A 22528-nucleotide genomic window follows, 5' to 3' on the forward strand; every position below is an offset into this window, starting at 1 on the left:
GAATATCAGTTTAAGGTTTAATTTGTTTGTTCCATTCCAAAATATCAGGTTCTGGTTTAATTTGTTTGTTCTATTCCAAAATATCAGGTTAAGGTTTAATTTGTTTGTTCCATTCCAGAATATCAGTTTAAGGTTTAATTTGTTTGTTCCATTCCAGAATATCAGTTTAAGGTTTAATTTGTTTGTTCCATTCCAGAATATCAGGTTCTGGTTTAATTTGTTTGTTCCATTCCAGAATATCAGGTTAAGGTTTAATTTGTTTGTTCCATTCCAGAATATCAGTTTAAGGTTTAATTTGTTTGTTCCATTCCAGAATATCAGGTTCTGGTTTAATTTGTTTGTTTCATTCCAGAATATCAGTTTAAGGTTTAATTTGTTTGTTCCATTCCAGAATATCAGTTTCTGGTTTAATTTGTTTGTTCCATTCCAGAATATCAGATAAAGGTTTAATTTGTTTGTTCCATTCCAGAATATCAGGTTCTAGTTTAATTTGTTAGTTCCATTCCAGAATATCAGTTTAAGGTTTAATTTGTTTGTTCCATTCCAGAATACCAGTTTACGGTTTAATTTGTTTGTTCCATTCCAGAATATCAGGTTAAGGTTCAATTTGTTTGTTCTATTCCAGAATATCAGTTTAAGGTTTAATTTGTTTGTTCCATTCCAGAATATCAGGTTAAGGTTTAATTTGTTTGTTCCATTCCAGAATATCAGGTTAAGGTTTAATTTGTTTGTTCCATTCCAGAATATCAGTTTAAGGTTTAATTTGTTTGTTCCAATCCAGAATATCAGTTTAAGGTTTAATTTGTTTGTTTCATTCCAGAATATCAGGTTAAGGTTCAATTTGTTTGTTCTATTCCAGAATATCAGTTTAAGGTTTAATTTGTTTGTTCCATTCCAGAATATCAGGTTAAGGTTTAATTTGTGTGTTCCATTCCAGAATATCAGTTTAAGGTTTAATTTGTTTGTTCCATTCCAGAATATCAGGTTAAGGTTTAATTTGTTTGTTCCATTCCAGAATATCAGTTTAAGGTTTCATTTGTTTGTTCCATTCCAGAATATCAGATAAAGGTTTAATTTGTTTGTTCCATTCCAGAATATCAGTTTAAGGTTTAATTTGTTTGTTCCATTCCAGAATATCAGTTTAAGGTTTTTACAATTTGTTTGTTCCATTCCAGAATATCTGGTTAAGGTTTAATTTGTTTGTTCCATTCTAGAATATCAGTTTAAGGTTTAATTTGTTTGTTCCATTCCAGAATATCAGTTTAAGGTTTCATTTGTTTGTTCCATTCCAGAATATCAGTTTAAGGTTTCATTTGTTTGTTCCATTCCAGAATATCAGATAAAGGTTTAATTTGTTTGTTCCATTCCAGAATATCAGTTTAAGGTTTAATTTGTTTGTTCCATTCCAGAATATCAGTTTAAGGTTTAATTTGTTTGTTCCATTCCAGAATATCAGTTTAAGGTTTAATTTGTTTGTTCCATTCCAGAATATCAGTTTAAGGTTTAATTTGTTTGTTCCATTCCAGAATATCAGTTTAAGGTTTCATTTGTTTGTTCCATTCCAGAATATCAGATAAAGGTTTAATTTGTTTGTTCCATTCCAGAATATCAGGTTCTGGTTTAATTTGTTTGTTCCATTCCAGAATATCAGGTTCTGGTTTAATTTGTTTGTTCCATTCCAGAATATCAGGCTCTGGTTTAATTTGTTTGTTCCATTCTAGAATATCAGGTTAAGGTTTAATTTGTTTGTTCAATTCCAGAATATCAGTTTAAGGTTTAATTTGTTTGTTCCATTCCAGAATATCTGGTTAAGGTTTAATTTGTTTGTTCCATTCCAGAATATCAGGTTCTAGTTTAATTTGTTAGTTCCATTCCAGAATATCAGTTTAAGGTTTAATTTGTTTGTTCCATTCCAGAATACCAGTTTACGGTTTAATTTGTTTGTTCCATTCCAGAATATCAGTTTAAGGTTTAATGTGTATGTTCCATTCCAGAATATCAGTTTAAGGTTTAATTTGTTTGTTCCATTCCAGAATATCAGTTTAAGGTTTAATTTGTTTGTTCCATTCCAGAATATCAGGTTCTGGTTTAATTTGTTTGTTCCATTCCAGAATATCAGTTTAAGGTTTCATTTGTTTGTTCCATTCCAGAATATCAGTTTAAGGTTTCATTTGTTTGTTCCATTCCAGAATATCAGTTTAAGGTTTAATTTGTTTGTTCCATTCCAGAATATCAGTTTAAGGTTTCATTTGTTTGTTCCATTCCAGAATATCAGTTTAAGGTTTAATTTGTTTGTTCCATTCCAGAATATCAGGTTAAGGTTCAATTTGTTTGTTCCATTCCAGAATATCAGTTTAAAGGTTTAATTTGTTTGTTCCATTCCAGAATATCAGGTTCTGGTTTAATTTGTTTGTTCCATTCCAGAATATCAGGTTCTGGTTTAATTTGTTTGTTCCATTCCAGAATATCAGGTTCTGGTTTAATTTGTTTGTTCCATTCTAGAATATCAGGTTAAGGTTTATTTTTTTGTTCCATTCCAGAATATCAGTTTAAGGCTTAATTTGTTTGTTTCATTCCAGAATATCAGATAAAGGTTTAATTTGTTTGTTCCATTCCAGAATATCAGTTTAAGGTTTAATTTGTTTGTTCCATTCCAGAATATCTGGTTAAGGTTTAATTTGTTTGTTCCATTCCAGAATATCAGGTTCTAGTTTAATTTGTTTGTTCCATTCCAGAATATCAGATAAAGGTTTAATTTGTTTGTTCCATTCCAGAATATCAGTTTAAGGTTTGATTTGTTTGTTCCATTCCAGAATATCAGTTTAAGGTTTGATTTGTTTGTTCCATTCCAGAATATCAGATAAAGGTTTAATTTGTTTGTTCCATTCCAGAATATCAGTTTCAGGTTTAATTTGTTTGTTCCATTCCAGAATATCAGTTTAAGGTTTAATTTGTTTGTTCCATTCCAGAATATCAGTTTAAGGTTTAATTTGTTTGTTCCATTCCAGAATATCAGTTTAAGGTTTAATTTGTTTGTTCCATTCCAGAATATCAGGTTCTGGTTTAATTTGTTTGTTCCATTCCAGAATATCAGGTTCTGGTTTAATTTGTTTGTTCCATTCCAGAATATCAGGTTAAGGTTTAATTTGTTTGTTCAATTCCAGAATATCAGTTTAAGGTTTAATTTGTTTGTTCCATTCCAGAATATCTGGTTAAGGTTTAATTTGTTTGTTCCATTCCAGAATATCAGGTTCTAGTTTAATTTGTTAGTTCCATTCCAGAATATCAGTTTAAGGTTTAATTTGTTTGTTCCATTCCAGAATACCAGTTTACGGTTTAATTTGTTTGTTCCATTCCAGAATATCAGTTTAAGGTTTAATGTGTATGTTCCATTCCAGAATATCAGTTTAAGGTTTAATTTGTTTGTTCCATTCCAGAATATCAGTTTAAGGTTTAATTTGTTTGTTCCATTCCAGAATATCAGGTTCTGGTTTAATTTGTTTGTTCCATTCCAGAATATCAGTTTAAGGTTTCATTTGTTTGTTCCATTCCAGAATATCAGTTTAAGGTTTCATTTGTTTGTTCCATTCCAGAATATCAGTTTAAGGTTTAATTTGTTTGTTCCATTCCAGAATATCAGTTTAAGGTTTCATTTGTTTGTTCCATTCCAGAATATCAGTTTAAGGTTTAATTTGTTTGTTCCATTCCAGAATATCAGGTTAAGGTTCAATTTGTTTGTTCCATTCCAGAATATCAGTTTAAAGGTTTAATTTGTTTGTTCCATTCCAGAATATCAGGTTCTGGTTTAATTTGTTTGTTCCATTCCAGAATATCAGGTTCTGGTTTAATTTGTTTGTTCCATTCCAGAATATCAGGTTCTGGTTTAATTTGTTTGTTCCATTCTAGAATATCAGGTTAAGGTTTATTTTTTTGTTCCATTCCAGAATATCAGTTTAAGGCTTAATTTGTTTGTTTCATTCCAGAATATCAGATAAAGGTTTAATTTGTTTGTTCCATTCCAGAATATCAGTTTAAGGTTTAATTTGTTTGTTCCATTCCAGAATATCTGGTTAAGGTTTAATTTGTTTGTTCCATTCCAGAATATCAGGTTCTAGTTTAATTTGTTTGTTCCATTCCAGAATATCAGATAAAGGTTTAATTTGTTTGTTCCATTCCAGAATATCAGTTTAAGGTTTGATTTGTTTGTTCCATTCCAGAATATCAGTTTAAGGTTTGATTTGTTTGTTCCATTCCAGAATATCAGATAAAGGTTTAATTTGTTTGTTCCATTCCAGAATATCAGTTTCAGGTTTAATTTGTTTGTTCCATTCCAGAATATCAGTTTAAGGTTTAATTTGTTTGTTCCATTCCAGAATATCAGTTTAAGGTTTAATTTGTTTGTTCCATTCCAGAATATCAGTTTAAGGTTTAATTTGTTTGTTCCATTCCAGAATATCAGGTTCTGGTTTAATTTGTTTGTTCCATTCCAGAATATCAGGTTCTGGTTTAATTTGTTTGTTCCATTCCAGAATATCAGGTTAAGGTTTAATTTGTTTGTTCCATTCCAGAATATCAGGTTAAGGTTTAATTTGTTTGTTCCATTCCAGAATATCAGTTTAAGGTTTAATTTGTTTGTTCCATTCCAGAATATCAGTTTAAGGTTTAATTTGTTTGTTCCATTCCAGAATATCAGGTTCTGGTTTAATTTGTTTGTTCCATTCCAGAATATCAGGTTAAGGTTTAATTTGTTTGTTCCATTCCAGAATATCAGGTTAAGGTTTAATTTGTTTGTTCCATTCCAGAATATCAGGTTCTGGTTTAATTTGTTTGTTCCATTCCAGAATATCAGTTTAAGGTTTAATTTGTTTGTTCCATTCCAGAATATCAGTTTAAGGTTTAATTTGTTTGTTCCATTCCAGAATATCAGATAAAGGTTTAATTTGTTTGTTCCATTCCAGAATATCAGGTTAAGGTTTTAATTTGTTTGTTCCATTCCAGAATATCAGGTTAAGGTTTAATTTGTTTGTTCCATTCCAGAATATCAGTTTAAGGTTTAATTTGTTTGTTCCATTCCAGAATATCAGATAAAGGTTTAATTTGTTTGTTCCATTCCAGAATATCAGGTTAAGGTTTAATTTGTTTGTTCCATTCCAGAATATCAGGTTAAGGTTTAATTTGTTTGTTCCATTCCAGAATATCAGATAAAGGTTTAATTTGTTTGTTCCATTCCAGAATATCAGATAAAGGTTTAATTTGTTTGTTCCATTCCAGAATATCAGATAAAGGTGGAGGTATCCCTCATGACATTGTAAAACAAGTGTGGGACTATAACTTCACTACATCTGGAACAGATGAGAGGGTCAGCACTGGACTGTTTGATGAGATTACAAGTCCTCAACACATGAGTGGATCTGCTCCTGGTAGAATGCATGGGTAGGTATCATAAGGCCATAACACATCAGTGATTTTGGTCCTGAACAAAACTAGATCTTCTTCTTTTGTATCTCCGTCCTATTGTAGGAGAACCACCGTCCTTGTTTAACAACGGTGTAGACTTTTAAAATCCCAACATCATAAAAACAATCACATATTACGAAATATATATACACAGATGTAAGTCTTATCACACACTATTTACATTAAGTCATCAGGTTAAGAAGATCACTTACAAGGTTTGAAAAAAAGACCAGACAAAACTTCCTCTTTGCAGTAAGGAGTTACAACATAAACTTTAGAACAATTTCGTTATTATATGAAACATATTTTTTAGTTTAAATGAACCAATTTTTGTTGTAAACCAATTAGGTGTGGCAAGATTTTTTTTAAAGAAAGTTGAAAATGAATATGAAATGTCAAAGTTGAAACTGCCTTTAATTAAACACATCAAGAAAATCTCTAAAATTAAACACAACCATTTGTGGGCTAGAAAGGGTTTTGTAGATTTCGTGGGTTCAGGCAAACCACTTCTTATACAAATTCTATAACGGCTTATATGCACACCTCGACAAACCACACAATTAAATATTAACGAACATCCAAGTCTTTCATGATCCACAAAAAGTTGTACCCACAAAAATAAATGAATCCACAGTAATATAAAATCAGTGGTTCACAGCTAATACAGGAAAACTAGTTGGTTTAAGAGAAGTCGTGTGAAATTTTAACAGGTGATTGACTTCATATTATTTCTTATTTTAGATATGGATTTGGGTTACCAGGCTCCAAAGCTTATGTTGAGTTCTTGGGAGGATCCCTAACAATAGAGACCATGCAAGGAATCGGTACTGACGTGTATCTACGGTTACCTCACATTGATGGAGACAGAGACAGCGGACATCGGGAACCATTCAGAATATAAATATTTAATCACATGCTTTTCACATTCTTGGTAACCATGGGAACACATTTAATATTGCTGCTGTATAACTTTTTTTTTCATGCAAATTTTGTTCATAAACGGTTCATTGTCAATTATTTCATATAGTTTGTATATTAAAAAAAAGCATTAGGAACAAAGGGTTCTAGAATATTTGTAAAAAAACTGTAATATTTGTTCAATTTATGGATTCCTTAGGTTTAGTGTGTATAATTATTATAATGAAACTAGTCCTGATAAATTTATATGTAAAGGATACGTATAATGCAATGTTATCTCCTGAATTTGAAGCAAAGTTTGTAATAATATTTACATGTCTCAATTTTAAGGTTGCCCAAAATTCATATGTAGTTCACAACTTGTTTCACTTTGTAGAAAATTTATGGTCCTCCACCAAATCTTGTTCCAGCTATGTATTGTTATGTTTGTAAAAGTTTGATGCTAGACAAATGCATCCCAGGTATATTTTTGTAAGTGCTTATCTATGGTTATGTCAAAATGAAAGCAAGGATCATTCAACCAAAAAAATTATTACCTTCAATAATTTATAGAATTTTCTGCTAAAAATACTTGTTATATGCATATGGTCATTTGTAAAAATGTTTCTTTCAAAACTTTAAACCATGTTTTTCTCTGCAAAATTTTCTTACAAATTTTCTGTCTAGGTAAGAAAGTAATTAAAAATGGTTTAAATACTGGTATATTTCATGTTGTTAATAAAAATCGAATTATAACTTTGAAGATTGGTAACTCACTGATCAGTGTTATAATTTCCGTCCAAATTCAGCGAAAAAAAGGAATCTCAAGCATTTATTCACGAATCTCATTAAACAAAGTTCAGAAGCTTAATATTGAAAATCATTTTGTAAATCAGAAAAGTATTTATTGAGCTTATTTTGTTGTTTACCTCAAATATATTTATATACCTTTCTAACTTTCATTAATTTTTTTATGCCACTATATATTTAAATCATTCATAATTTTTTAACATGAGGCAAGTCACATCACAGATTTCTAAATTATCTGATTTTAATTAAGAAGGTTGTCTCCCCTGTAGACACATGATATAATTATGCATGAGGCAAGTCACATGACAATTTCTCAATTTATCCTATTTTAATGTTAGAAGGTTGTCTCCCCTTAATAGACACATGATTTAATTTAACTTTCTAAACATTTGAATAGCTTGATACTTATAAATTAAATTTGCTATTTATTTCCTCATGAAGTTGTTTTTTAAAGATGATAGCCTAATAGTGCTGTTGAATTGTACTAGTTTTTACAAGGACATCCTGATATAGTGCTTTTAAATAGTACTAGATGTTACATCCGTGTTCAAAACTTAGGTGCTTTGTTTGATACATGATGAACTTACACTATTAATAATCACCATTATACCCCCAGAAAAGATGTTTTGATACTGAATTAATGTGTGTGGATTCTCTGGAGTTTCTGTAGATTCACCTAGTTGTTTGTTTAAAGTTAAATATGTTGGATTCAATGATTGTATAAAAGTTTACATATATTTATTTCACATTAATAAATTTAACTTCATGGAGAAATAAGAATACTAGTCGTATTGAATATAATTAATCAGTCAAATTGAAACTTTTGTTGAGATTTTGAATAAAATTAGCATTGAAGATGAATTTCATTTCATGTTATGAAGCAGTAACTTATATATTTCATTCTAAATCATACATATGCCATGACTACTCTTTTATCTTAGTATGCATTGGGCTTGTGTATTTCATCATTTGTTATGTCTTTTATTTTTATTTTTGCTGGCATAACAAACTGTATTTATATCTTTACATAAATTAAATAATTTTCCTGTAAATTTACACAGGGACTATGTGTTTTACATTTACTTGCTTTGCTTTGACATTGAAGATGAATTTCATTTATTGTTTACATGTCAATGTTAACATTGATCTTTGATGATATTTATAGTATTTGTTGTATTTCTTTATATGACAGAAATTGATTTGTGTATGTTATATTTTATGAATTTTCAATGTTGGCATATTGTCAATTCGTTTAAAGATTATTATGAATGTAGATTTTGATTGGCCATGAATGTAGATTTTGATTGGCCAGTTTATTATGAATGTAGATTTTGATTGGCCATGAATGTAGATGTGGGCATTAAAATTCACATTAAACTACTGGACAAAAAAAAAAGAAACCATTAAAGTGATGTTATTGTTAAAATAATGCCAAGATTTGAGTAAAGGGAGAATTGACACTGTAGAAAGAAAAAAAAGTCAAATTGTGTCAACATTTGAAAGAAGTTGTAATATGATACCTTGAATTAGTGCAGTGAAATGGACAGAACTCTGTGAAAATTTGCTAATGAATTTAAGAATTTGTAATGTTAGCACATGTTTATATGTTAAGCCTGATATGTAATGTTTCTTTGTTTGTTAATTGTCGGAGGTATGAGGGACATGGAATCTTTAGGTATGAATAAACTTCATTTCACTAGTTCACTGATGTTTTTCTTTAAGCTACTACATATTGTAAATTCAGAAATTATTGCCTGCAATTATTATTGCGATTTTGTCTTTTTGACTAAAATGTGAATCAATTTTTTGCGATATTGAGAAAAGTCCTGTTTAATTTATATATAAAATTTCAAAATATGAGTTTCAATTATTGCGATTATAACCCTGTCACATTTTCGCAATAATTTCTGAATTTTTAGTACCACCTTATTGGTTTAATGATGGTATGTTCACCTTGAGGGTAGGAGGTCTCGGTAAAATCATGACAAGATCAACGCAAGGACTTGAAAATTATAGTACTTGCAGTAGAGAGGTCTTGTAGTGTACTGGTCATCATGTTATCCAAAATATAATTCTTATCTGTTTCCTGTATGCCCAATTCTGTGTTCTCATTAGGGATATTTCACTAATGCATGTAACTTCAAAGTTTAGTTGGTTTGCTTGCTTTGTATAAATGTTTGCTTTTAGCATTGTAATTAGGAATGACATCTGCAATCAATAAATAGACAGGGCTTCAGCTTGTATACACTGTACATGTACTTGAATGTTGTTGGATGCTAAGTATATTGCAGAATATAATGTTTTCAAGCTGAAACCCGGCCCATCTTTTGATTGCAGATGTCAAATCTTAATTACAGTACTTAAGTTAAATAACTAAATTAACAACTACAAGTCACTGCAGCCTTTAATGATGAGCAAACAAAGCACAGAGTCCAGTTGTACTAATTATAACTTACTTTGAGTAATATCAAACATGAAATGTTATGTTATACAATACTCCAAGTTGACTTACCAGTAATATCAAACATGAATGTTGTGTTATATGTTTTATTTTTTGTGAATTGAGGCATCTTATTATCACAGACCAATACATGTAATAACAAATAAACTATAAATACTACCAGTAAACATATACATATCAAGATCTCTACTTCTATATTTAAAAGTCACAAATAGCAGAATTCTACATTGTAAACCAAATGATGAACTTTTTTAATATGACTCCTGCAAATATATTCTGTTCGTGAGTTTTGTAAGGGGTTATTAAATTTCATAGGGGGGTCGTGACGTCATGTCTACTGTTAATGATGACTTCATCCACCAATGTTGTTGTGTTTTATTGTTTATTTTTCAACAAAACAAAGCAGAAAAATTCCAGAGTGCGATAAATTTGTTTCACGAACCTATTTTCTATACAAATTACTGATCTGCTGGCATTAAAGGGAAATAATTTTTATTGAGTTCAAATGTACACTAAAAATTTAATCAGGGTTTTAACAGCTTTTTTCAATATTTTAAATAATCTTTCATAATTAAATAAATTTCATTGTTCTTTTCAGAACAGATGATAAAAGTTGAATAATCACAGAAATAATGTTACAAACAAATTAAATGGGGAAAGGAGTAGGGGCAATAAGGCCCTTATTTGGCCCAAAAATTACAGCGAATTTAAAAGTTATCATACATATTTTTAAATTACTGAAAACTTGTCTAAGGTATGAGGTACTAAGAAAAACAAAGCAAATTTGACATCGAACAAGTTACCATGGCAACGAATCATGACCTTATTTGTATATTTTGTTAAATTTCTTGATTTTCCTTGTTTTTTCATCAAATTTTAAGTATATTTTAGACTGAAAAAGTATGTGCGCACCCAAGAAACAACTTTATATTTAATGAGATTATGCCAATAGTTATAATAAAGCTTCTGTTAAATTATTTTGTTGTTTCTCGGCTGCGCAGGATGTTTCCTCAACTGAAATAATGATAGAAAACTGCATAAATTCTGTATTTTTCATCGGTTTTGTGAAAACAATACATGTTATGACGTAATTGTGACATCATCAGATAAAAATCTTTCTGTTTTTAATTTATATTTCTTGACACCATGCATTTATAAACATTATGTGCCAATTAGAAATGGTTATCAAACATTTTATTTTGTTGGGCCAAAACTAGGCCTTAATGCCCCTACTCCTTTGATATTTGTCAGACAGAACAAAATTTTGCTGATTATCAATCATGTAAATTATTTCCCTTTAATGCCAGCAGATCAGTAATTTGTATAGAAAATATTATTCGAATCACAATTGCACAATAACTTTCTCTAAGAAGACAAAGCTATAAAATATACACCTACAAAACAATGTTTTGAACTATTCATTGATAATATTTATTTATGATGGAAGTGTCCATGTCAAAATTATACCTTTTTATTCAGTTACTCATACTATAGCAAGATATTATTTTTGTTAAAAATGATTGACAACGGTATCAACTATTTAACTGGTTCTCAATAGTAAGTATAACTTTTCATTTTACAGCACTCACTTATACTAACAACATTTCACTTGAGCAATCTGCTAAAATATTTTACCAGTTGATCAGTTAGTTGGAGTAGAAATCTAACTGCAATTTGGTAAACTGTTTTAGAATTAGTCATTGCTATTGTGATACCACAAAGGTCACTGGATATGCACTGTAAAAGACATCTGGTTTTTCACTTTACAGAATTTTATACACATATTCTAATTTCTTCATAACCTATTTTTGTACGACCGCAAAATTTGAAAAAAAATTTGTCGTATATTGCTATCACGTTGGCGTCGTCGTCGTCCGAATACTTTTAGTTTTCGCACTTTAACTTTAGTAAAAGTGAATAGAAATCTATGAAATTTTAACACAAGGTTTATGACCACTAAAGAAAGGTTGGTATCGCTTTTGGGAGTTTTGGTCCCAACATTTTAGGAATTAGGGGCCAAAAAGGGCCCAAATAAGCATTTTCTTGGTTTTCGCACTATAACTGTAGTTTAGGTTAATAGAATTCTATGAAATTTTGACACAAGGTTTATGACGACAAAAGAAAGGTTGGGATTGATTTTGGGAGTTTTGGTTTCAACATTTTAGGAATTAGAGGCCAAATAAGGGCCCAAATAAGCATTATTCTTGGTTTTCGCACAATAACTTTAGTTTAAGTAAATAGAAATCAATAAAATTTAAACACAATGTTTATGACCACAAAAGGAAGGTTTGTATTGATTTTGGGAGTTTAGGTCCCAACAGTTTAGGAATAAGGGGCCAAAAAGGGACCCAAAAAAGCATTTTTCTTGGTTTTCGCACCATAACATTAGTATAAGTAAATAGAAATCTATGAAATTTAAACACAAGGTTTATGACCATAAAAAGAAGGTTGGTATGGATTTTCGGAGTTTTAGTCCCAACAGTTTAAGAATTTGGGGCCCAAAGGGTCCAAAATTAAACTTTGTTTGATTTCATCAAAAATTGAATAATTGGGGTTCTTTGATATGCCGAATCTAACTGTGTATGTAGATTCTTAATTTTTGGTCCCGTTTTCAAATTGGTTTACATAAATGTCCAAAGGGTCCAAACTTAAACTTCGTTTGATTTTGACTAAAACTGAATCCTTGGGGTTCGTTGATATGCTGAATCTAAAAATGTACTTAGATTTTTAATTATTGGCCCAGTTTTCAAGTTGGTCCAAATTGGGGTCCAAAATTAAACTTTGTTTGATTTCATCAAAAATTGAATAAATGGGGTTCTTTGATATTCCAAATCTAACTGTGTATGTAGATTCTTAATTTTTGGTCCAGTTTTCAAATTGGTCTACATTAAGGTCCAAAGGGCCCAAAATTAAATTAAGTTTGATTTTAACAAAAATCAAATTCTTTGGCTTCTTTCATATGCTTTATCTAAACATGTACTTTGATTTTTGATTATGGGCATAGTTTTCAAGTTGGTCCAAATCAGGATTCAAAATTATCATATTAAGTATTGTGCAATAACAAGAAATTTTCAATTGCACAGTATTGCACAATATCAAGAAATATCTAATTGCACAATATTGTGAAATAGCAATTAATTTTTTCAATTGGAGTTATCTTTCTTTGTATAGAATAATAGTTGAATCAACGTTAATCATAGTTTTATACAATATACAATGTATTTTCATTTTTACTACCAACTAATAAATTAAAACAATCTTTACCATTCAGTGATAACAAGCACTTTTTATTACATTTTAATATTGTATGATGTATCTAAATCAGCAGTTATTGTTGCAAACTTCATTAGAAATTTGAATTGAAATCAGTACATTATAACTTTAGTATAAGTGAATAGAAATCTATGAAATTTAAACACAAGGTTTATGACCATAAAAGGAAAGTTGGTATTGATTTTGGGAGTTTTGGTCCCAACAGTTTAGGAATTTGGGGCCCAAAGAGTCCAAAATTAAACTTTGTTTGATTTTATAAAAAAATGAATAATTGGGGTTCTTTGATATGCCAAATCTAACTGTGTATGTAGATTCTTAATTTTTGGTCCTGTTTTCAAATTTGTTTACATTAAGGTCCAAAGGGTCCAAACTTAAACTTTGTTTGATTTCATTAAAAATTGAATAAATGGGGTTCTTTGATATTCCAAATCTAACTGTGTATGTAGATTCTTAATTTTTGGTCCAGTTTTCAAATTGGTCTACATTAAGGTCCAAAGGGTCCAAATCATAATGTGACATAAACCTATGTTGTGTCAACTATTTAATCACAATCCACATTTAAAGCTGTATCAAACTTAAAAGTTGTGTCCATACTTGTCCCATCTGTTCAGGGTTCTACATCTGCGGTCGTATAATGCTGCGCCCTGCGAAGCAACTGGTTGAGGATTGTATTGAAAGATTTGGGAGGAAGAAACTATTTTTAACTCTTACTTCAACTGAAAGACTTTGGCTTAAACTATAAAAATGCTCTTCCAGACCATGTCATTCTTATTGAGTTACGTCTTTTGGAACTCAAGAAAATTATACTTCATATAATTGAAAAAAGAAGCTAAATTCCAAATAAACTAACAAAAAACTTCATAAAACAACGTACAAGAACCATGCTTGTAAACAATAGATATTATACACTTTTTGCAGGATTCTGACACCCCATTTTCTTTAAACTATATGCATTTCAGGACCAGTCTAAAAAAAAAGTCCTGAAAAAAGTTTGCATAATAGCACAGAGATTTTGCATGCAAGACTTAAGACTTTTGATACCTGTAGCAATGAATTGAAAAAAAAGGAGGTACAAAAAGTATGTTTACAACAAAAATCCATAAAAGCTAAATCATTATCAACTATACAGTAAAAACTGCTACCCTTGATAATTGATGAATATAAAAATATCAACAATATCAAAACAAAACAGGTCGTGTAAATCTGGAAATGAAAAACAAGGAAGACCTGCCAACATCAAAATGAAATGACCGTACATAATTTGCCATTAAATTTTAAAACCAAAACATGTCCCATTGACTTATATTTCATACTGTATGTATACCTTTCAATTGATACAACTTCAACAAGAGTTGCGTCCCTTTTGTTACCATGCATGTTATAGGTTTAAGTGCACAAACTCTTTAAAAAGAATCGTGCATAAATTAGTCAAATTCAACTGTTATACTGACTGCTATACTTTAGAAAAACAAATTCTGAACAACTTAGATTTTGTATGCTTTAAATTCATCCCTATCCCATAATAAGGATCTCTTATTAGACTTGGCTGTATAGCATGTATAGACTTGGTTCTCTCCAGCTTCTTCCACCTATAAAACTGTCCACCACGACAAGGGCGGATCCAGCCATTTAAAAAAAAGGGGGGGGTGGGGGTGTTCTTACTCGGGACAAATAGGGGGTTCCAATTACATGTCCCCATTCAAATGCATTGATCTTCCAATAAAAAGGGGGGTTCCAAAGCTCAGAACCCCCCTCTTCTGGATCTGTGCCTGCACAAAATACCACAATAGTCAGTTGAAAGTGAGTTTAAACATCAATCAATCAATCAATATATGGCATACTTCAGTTTGGTTTGTCAAACACAAAAGTCAACCATCAATCATTCTAAAATGGAGACCAAGGGAAACAACTCAAACATGATACTCAGATTATATTTATAGAAACCAATCTATTGATAAAGGATGGTATTAATGCCCTTTACCGTTAGGCGTCAAATTTTTCTGCTACCGTTTCGCGTCAAATTGATTCAAATGTTAATGTGATTCGACAAAATGTCCTTACTGTGACTCGTTAGGTCTTAAATTTTTATCCTTACCTTATTTTTGGAAAAAAAATATAAAGTGATTCGTCAAGATCGTATGATTGTTTTATCATCTACAAGAAAGTGCACATTAAATCGTCATGAACCAAAAAATACTGTTAATGTCATTTTGCAAAATATTTTACTGTTATTCATCATGAAGGTACCCTCATTACCACCATCATAAAGATGACCTGATTGCATAACCATAGGTATGAATATGGACATGAAATATAGGTTACAGTGATTTAATTTAACTTGCATATTGATATACCCTCTTTGGCTCTAGATAGAAAACTATACACAAGATTTTGGAAAGAAACACTAAAAAAAAATTGGAAAAGAGTATAAAAAGTAATCATAAAAATATATAACATGAGATCAAAAATATACAAAATTGTCGCATGATAACTTACATACATAAGGTATATTTATGTTACCTTTTATAAACATTATACACTGTTTTATGCTGGAACTTAAATATGGTAAATTATGCTGTCAAGTCAAAGGAAACAGGCAATATGTTCAGAAAAAGGCAACACTTCTAATGGGTCTTAAACACTTTGTTCAAGGTGATAACATTTAGTTTAGCTTTGCTCATTTTCCTGATGCCACTTCAATTAAACTTTGTACTTATTGTTCATGTCAATGCCATTATGGGTAATTGCTGATATAATTATACTTAACCTTCATATTTACAAGGTCACTTTTTGTGACCTTTTATGATAAACTTTAACTCTCTTGGTTGTGGTCAGAAGCTGATATTTTTAGTTCATTCATATATATATAGTGTTATGCATATATATACTTTAACTTCTCTAATTACTTCTGAAAGCAATTTGAAAAACAACAATACCTAAGTACTAATCTATCCTCTTTTACTAAGCACTATCAAAATCAAAATATGAACAGCGTCAGATAGAAATTAACTGAATGCAAATGATTATCATTTGAATATCAATACATCTATTAAAATATTTCGGGTTAAAAATATCTCTATGCCAATTTTTAAACTGCTTATAAATTTGGTGACATTAAAACCCTTACAACACAAACCAAAGTTAGTCTATTACTTTATGTTTTATACACTGTCAACATCTTATAAATGTACATGTACAGGAGGACTAACATAAGGTCAATTTCTATCCAGCACAGCTCATATCATGTGACAAGTCATGTGATCTGGAATGATGATTGTGTGATAAAAGAGACCACAGGACATTTCTTCCGTATCTTAGCAGAGATATGCGGAGAGGAAGCCATTTTTACTGTTTGTAATTGTGTACAATGTTGGAATGAATCCCCTGCACGATCCGTGATCTTTGTACATCCACTTATATCCAAGCCAATCAATGACTGAGTCACAGAGTTGCCTGGCAACAGTAACTGTCGGATACCATCGTCTGTCATCCTTGGGCAGTAGCTGATGTCTAATTTTTCTAGTGATGTTAAATGGTTAGGAATTTCTGAAAGCGATGTATTAGAAATTTCTGTCCCTGCTACAGAAAGATGTTTTAGTTTATGCAGACGACTAATATCTACCATCCCTGGGTGTCTGTCTGCTGGGGGACGAATTATGTCCCGAAACTGTTCGTCGGACATTGTAATCCAGCTGATGTCGAGAGAATATAAAAGAGGACAAACAGCAAATCCTAATGCACTAACAACAGCCCACGAACATGAAGACAAGGAAAGAGTTTTTAGCTGAGGAATTCTAGCTAATAACCAAGCTAACTGTTTATGTGTAAGTTTTGATGATTTAAGAATTAATGTTGACGGCTGTCGTTTCACAATGCCAATCAAATGAACTTGATAAATGTATTTTCCACTGAGATTTATAGTTTTCCATAATGTATGATGCATGCACCATCGATTCCATGTTTTACAGCATCCCAAACTTTTAACCAAGGATGTTGGATTTAGATGAGCAAATATTTTCATCCATATTTCTCTACAAAGTGGATGATTTTTACCATTGTTCATTATAACATAGTCCGCTGGTGGAGGTGGGGGTGGGGGACGTATCACATATCGCTTTATATCTTTCAGGGGTTCTATTTTTAGTGGGGGTATTATTTCTGGAGTTATGTCCCCTCTTCCAGGTGCAAACAGTTTATTTGGTTTATGCAAATCGTTGGTATTATTTGGTCCACTGTCAATCAGTTTTTTTCTCTTCTTGCCTTGACCTTGACCTCTGAAACCTGACTTTGAAGGTGTGTGATTGGCTCCATGTTCGACGTATGAAGTAGAAGGAACATCAATGTCCATTACATTTTCAACTAAATCTAATGCCTCTGTCGACAATTTCTTTCTGACCTTTGACCCAGCAGACCTCCTGAACTTTTTGAATCCATACAGACGTCTTCCCCTTGGTGATGTAAGAGCCTATAAGTACAAAGATGTGGAGTTAAGGACACTGATGTTCCAAGTTCAAAGTTCAAACTAGTTCCTGGTCTGAATTTGTGTTGGATCTTCTCTGTTCAAGAAACAGCTAGAAGGAAAATGTTAAATTAGGACTTTTTATTAATCAATTTCTTGTTTTTTGTGGGTTTTTTTTGCCATTTTCATTTCTCAAGGTCAAAGGTTTGGAGGAAGAACAACACAAATTCAGTTTGAACTATATAAAATTTATTCATTCAAAAACATATCAAACAATCAAATTAAAAGAAACATCAAAATGAAATATTGTTCTTCTGATTAATGATTTTAGAAGTATGGACAAGTATAGTGCAATGACAATTCTATTAAATTTCTATTATGACTCATTAAAATCAAAATTGTTATTGTTTCATAAATTTAATTGTGAGTGAATACCAAAGGAATAAAAGACTACGATGAACAGTTTTGTCTTTTATACTTGAGTGCTTCCTATACTTTAAAAGAAAAACAAATTTCAGAGAACTTTTTCATTTTGATGAATGTTACGATTTAAAAACAAATTTGTTTGTTTCTTTTTTTTTTGCGATTCAAAGAAATCAAATTAATTCAATAATTTGATAGGGTAAACTCAGAAATTTCATAATGTTTTTATGATTGGGAAACTTTTAGAAAGGAAAGGATTCACATACAATTTCATCCCCTCTTCAACAATCTCAATAAAAATTGTACACAAAAATTTCTGAATTTACAGTATTTTAAAATGAGTTTATTCACTTCCAACATTATTTAATATACAAAAAAATGATAAAATTTTTAATAACTTATATACATATATTGAACCTGATATTATGGCATATACTACAAAATTACCAATGAAGTAATATGCTATGTGATTTATGTAAACTGTCCCACATATATTTCCCTCAATAAAACTACATTAACAATCATACTAAATGAAGAGGTAGCGTTGTGTGAATTTAAGACGATTACTGTTGATTCATTTATTTTTGTGGGTACCTATAATCAAGGTTTGAGAAAAAGAGTATTTAGTGGATATTTAATTTCAATGCTTTTCCAAAGTCTGTTATGAGGCCTATGTAGAAATTTGTACTTTGTCCAATAACTGAATTCCTGCTTTACGCTTTTTTCACGAAAGTTGGTATCCCACGAACAATAATGAATCCACAGTCCATTAAAACAAACATATTATTTATTAATATAAACATAAAAACAGGATACCTAATAAAATAGTCATTTTCTAATACCGTTCATTGCCCAAAAAAAACATTAAAAAAGGAATGAAACACCTTCTCTAGATAATGCAAGGATAAAGAACAGAACACTCCTTGTCTGCTATCTCATTCAGTCATAAAACATTCAACATACAGAAATATATGAAGGATCTGACAGAATAGTTTGTTTGTTGAAAATATGAGGATTTCGTCCTGGAAATTTTGAAAATTATTGTTTTGGCAAAAAATATGGCAATTAGGTGTTAAAATAAATGAACAACTTAAAATTATAATTGAAGCAAAATTTGAAAATTACATAAACTGTGTCAAAACTTGTTGAAATATCACATTGATAAGAAAAAAATCTACTGATAATCCCTTTAACATTTCATTAATGAATTCAAAATTTTAATGTTAGGAAAAACTAATTTGTTGTTTTGATTTTAGATTTATATATGAATACGTTGAGTATTCATTATAGGGGATAAGAACTATTTTTCTTAAAATTAATTATTAAAAAATAAAACATGAATATTTTTACAGAAAAACAAAATCAGTCAATTTATAACAATTTGTGAACTTTTACAATATATAATAAGGCAACCAATGAAGAATTTGTAATGGTTGATCAAACATTCATACTTCCTTTCGAAATGATGAAACTAAAATTAACTTACCTTTAAAAATGATCTAATTACATTATATTAACAATAATCACAATTTCTCTTCCTTTTTTCGATATGTATTAACAAAATTGGCACATTCAGATATTCATTAACAAAATGTTCTTCCATATATATATATACTGTATATACATAAGGATTTGTATAAAACCCTAGTAATGTCAATTTGGAATATTGGATCGCAAGAGCATAAATTGGGATAATTTTCATACTAATCTACTTTTGTAAAACCTCAGAACTCAAACTTCATTATTCTTATTTATTATCCTTTTTTTTTTATTATAATTATTTACTCTCGTCTCAGAAGGTGTATTTTTAAGGTGAAGAAATTTTGATATCTATATTACAGTAGCATGATATTATAGAATGTATGAATGGTCATATAATTTTATGTTACGTATATTATGCTCATAATTTGTCCAATATCCACTTTTTTCGAGTAAAAAAAAAAAAAAAAAAGAAGCTTACATTACTGAACAGGTATAATTAGTTTTCTGATCATTTTATAAATTTCATGAATTTTTCCTTTTTATTTTGTCATTTATTTATTCAATAAAACTTGTCACTGTAATACCTTTCCTACTTTCCTATGAAAAATACCCCCCCCCCCCCCCCCAAAAAAAAAAAAAGAATAATTGTTTTTTTTTAATTAAAATGAAATCCAGGAACAAAACAAAACATATAGAAAATAAATTAAACATATTTGGAATTGAGATCATTGGATTAATTCTTTATACTTTAAAAAAAAAAAATAATAATCTAAATCAGTATAAAAATTTTAAAAAATAAGATAAAAATCCGCTGATTTCACAAAAGTAATGATAATGACATGAACAGAAATTTTAACCGCCATAAATCTTTTTAGTATATCGCCCTATATATAATACAAACATCGGCAGATTTAGAAAAATAATGAAATCCATGCCTTATTTTTATCTTGTTTAAAATATTCAGGAAGTTGAATACTGTAAACCAACTTATTTTCACGATCGATTTATTTCGCGACTTTCGCGAGTAGAAAAATAACGTGAATATAAATCGTTGGGAATATGTAAACCTTGGATCTTTCCTTATTAAAATCATCAAGTAAATCAGAAAATCGCAAAATTAAATAGCCGCAGAGTGGTCAAGAAAGGGTAAAACGCGAAATAGAGTATCCGCGAAAATAAGTTGGTTTACAGTAAACTTTTTGGTTCCCAACTTTTATTTTTCAACATCCTAGATATACCAAAAATTAAGCCTTTTTTTTCTTTTACCCATACTGGCCTTTATAAAATTATATACACCGAGAAAAAAAAAGAAGAAAAGTACAACAGATTTGAGCAATGATACACGGCAAGTTTTCATTATCCCCTGAAAGAAACTATGAACATGAATAACGAATATCAACAGTAGTCCAAAAATCTACGAGGTGTAACTACCTCACGTCTCGGTCGCTTAGCCATGTGATCTGAGGTCATGTTTTCATCGCTCAGAGTCGGTGACCTTTTAATGGTTCGTCCAGATCTTGTTTTGACAGACTCTGGTGTTTTTGCAACTCCATTTGTTTTTGGGTTATCTCCCTCGGGTGTCCCTTGTACTTCCTCTAAAGTTGGTAAAGGGTTATCAATAACATCACCATGGTCATCAGGTTTGATGGTTTTCTTTAATGGAGAAGCTTTGACATTTGTTACAGACTTCTTCTACAAAAGATAGAATATACAAATAAGAATACACATCACATGCTAAATTCCAGCTACTGTAACCAACTTATTTTTGCAGATACTTTAATTCACTTTCAGCCTTTTCTATCATCCCAATTCGTGGCAATTAATTTTTGCTATTTTCATAATAACTAGATGTCGTTAGAAAAGGAAAGATCAAGTTTTCAAATTTATCAAGATAAAATATATCACACATATGAGAAGGATTGCAGAAAAAAATGGAAGAAAAGATAACTAGGCTTGTATGCAGAACTCGGCAAAACCATGAAATTAAATACACATGAACTTTAAAGGTTTTCCTATATCCATGAAAATTAATACCCAAGAAAATAAATAAATCCAGAGTCCTTTTACTTAAATTTTTCAATTATTTGGCTTCATTTTAATCCTTTGTTAAAACAGATTAAATAACTTTCAACTAAATTTTACCATTTTAAGAGGAGATCTATGTTTAGACATTGCTGGTGATGACTTTTTCACTTTGATTCCTTCAGTTATTTTCCTTTTTGCTGTCAACTTCTTTTTCAGACCATCTTTCTTCCCTTTGATTGGTTCCTGGTTGTCTGTTGTTACTTTTTGCGGTGATACAGCTGCATCATCATAACATTCCATTTCTAAAGCCACTTCGTCTAAATCTGTTTCACTAGCATAGGATATTGGAGAGTGCTGGAAACAAATTAAAAATCAATTAAAAATACATATCAGTGGCAGATCCAGAAATTTTCATAAGTGGGGGCCCACTGAATTGCTTTATAGAGGGGGTCTGCTCTGGTCATGCCTCAGTAATTTCAGTGATCAACCAAATTTTTCCCAGAAAAGGAGAGTCCTGAAGAATTGCAGACTCCATCATTAGTTTTACTGTAAAAAATTGACCTCACCTGACGACATGTAGGGGTAACAGTTAAATGGATATTTGTGACAGTAAAACTACAAATGGATGTTCCCGAAGCTTGAAATACCATACAGTCATCTAAATTAATCAAGAATTTTAGCCATTATTTTGGCGTATTATTTTCATTAAATGAAAATTTGGAGAAATGTTTTCTTTGACAATACAGCTAGTTGATGTCATAAGTTTGTTGGGCGTTTAATAGGTAAACACTGGACATTTCCTGGCTTCTTGCCCACCTCAAAATGTAATAAAATTTGAAAGCAAGTTGAGTTCTAGCTGCAAAATGTGATTTTTGCTTATCATAGAAATTACATATCAAAATTTAGGATTTTAAAATGACAATTTCTTTAGTTACATCCCAAGACAGTTAGAAGAAGAATTGTACACTGATCTTCATTCTATCAGCACCATTGATTCACAATAATTGAACCAGGATAATCAATAAGATTTTAAGTTCTATTTTACCATCTGTTCTTTGACTGTAACCCGTTTTCCTTCAGTTTCCTTTGGTATATTTTTGACATCAGGTATCGATACTACTGGTGCTGCTATTGGATCCTCATTTTTCACTTCAGTTTTAACCCTAAGCTGAAACAGACATTATACAATTTCAATGAAGTATTCTATTGAAATTTTTAAAATGCAGTGATAAAAATTTAAT

At 30.4% G+C, this 22528-nt stretch overlaps 2 protein-coding genes across 5 annotated transcripts in view; one reads left to right on the top strand and one right to left on the bottom strand.

The window, feature by feature from the left end:
- The window catches only part of LOC134681182 (branched-chain alpha-ketoacid dehydrogenase kinase-like), a 69518-nt gene extending 60652 nt beyond the window's left edge, over positions 1–8866 (top strand). For both annotated transcript variants that reach the window (XM_063540673.1, XM_063540674.1), the window contains 2 exons: positions 5272–5433; positions 6199–8866. In XM_063540673.1, the coding sequence (XP_063396743.1) occupies positions 5272–5433; positions 6199–6358 (322 nt within the window). In that variant the 3' untranslated portion in view covers positions 6359–8866. The remainder of the gene's footprint in view (positions 1–5271; positions 5434–6198) is intronic.
- A 7168-nt stretch (positions 8867–16034) lies between these two features.
- Positions 16035–22528, bottom strand: part of LOC134681176 (lysine-specific demethylase 2A-like) — a 52455-nt gene continuing 45961 nt past the window's right edge. For all 3 annotated transcript variants that reach the window (XM_063540665.1, XM_063540663.1, XM_063540664.1), the window contains 4 exons: positions 22333–22455; positions 21405–21641; positions 20694–20954; positions 16035–17363 (listed from right to left, as the gene is read on the bottom strand). In XM_063540665.1, the coding sequence (XP_063396735.1) occupies positions 16152–17363; positions 20694–20954; positions 21405–21641; positions 22333–22455 (1833 nt within the window). In that variant the 3' untranslated portion in view covers positions 16035–16151. The remainder of the gene's footprint in view (positions 17364–20693; positions 20955–21404; positions 21642–22332; positions 22456–22528) is intronic.

This window comes from Mytilus trossulus, chromosome 8 (genome assembly GCF_036588685.1).
Source record: "Mytilus trossulus isolate FHL-02 chromosome 8, PNRI_Mtr1.1.1.hap1, whole genome shotgun sequence".
Classification (NCBI taxonomy): Eukaryota; Metazoa; Mollusca; class Bivalvia; order Mytilida; family Mytilidae; genus Mytilus; species Mytilus trossulus.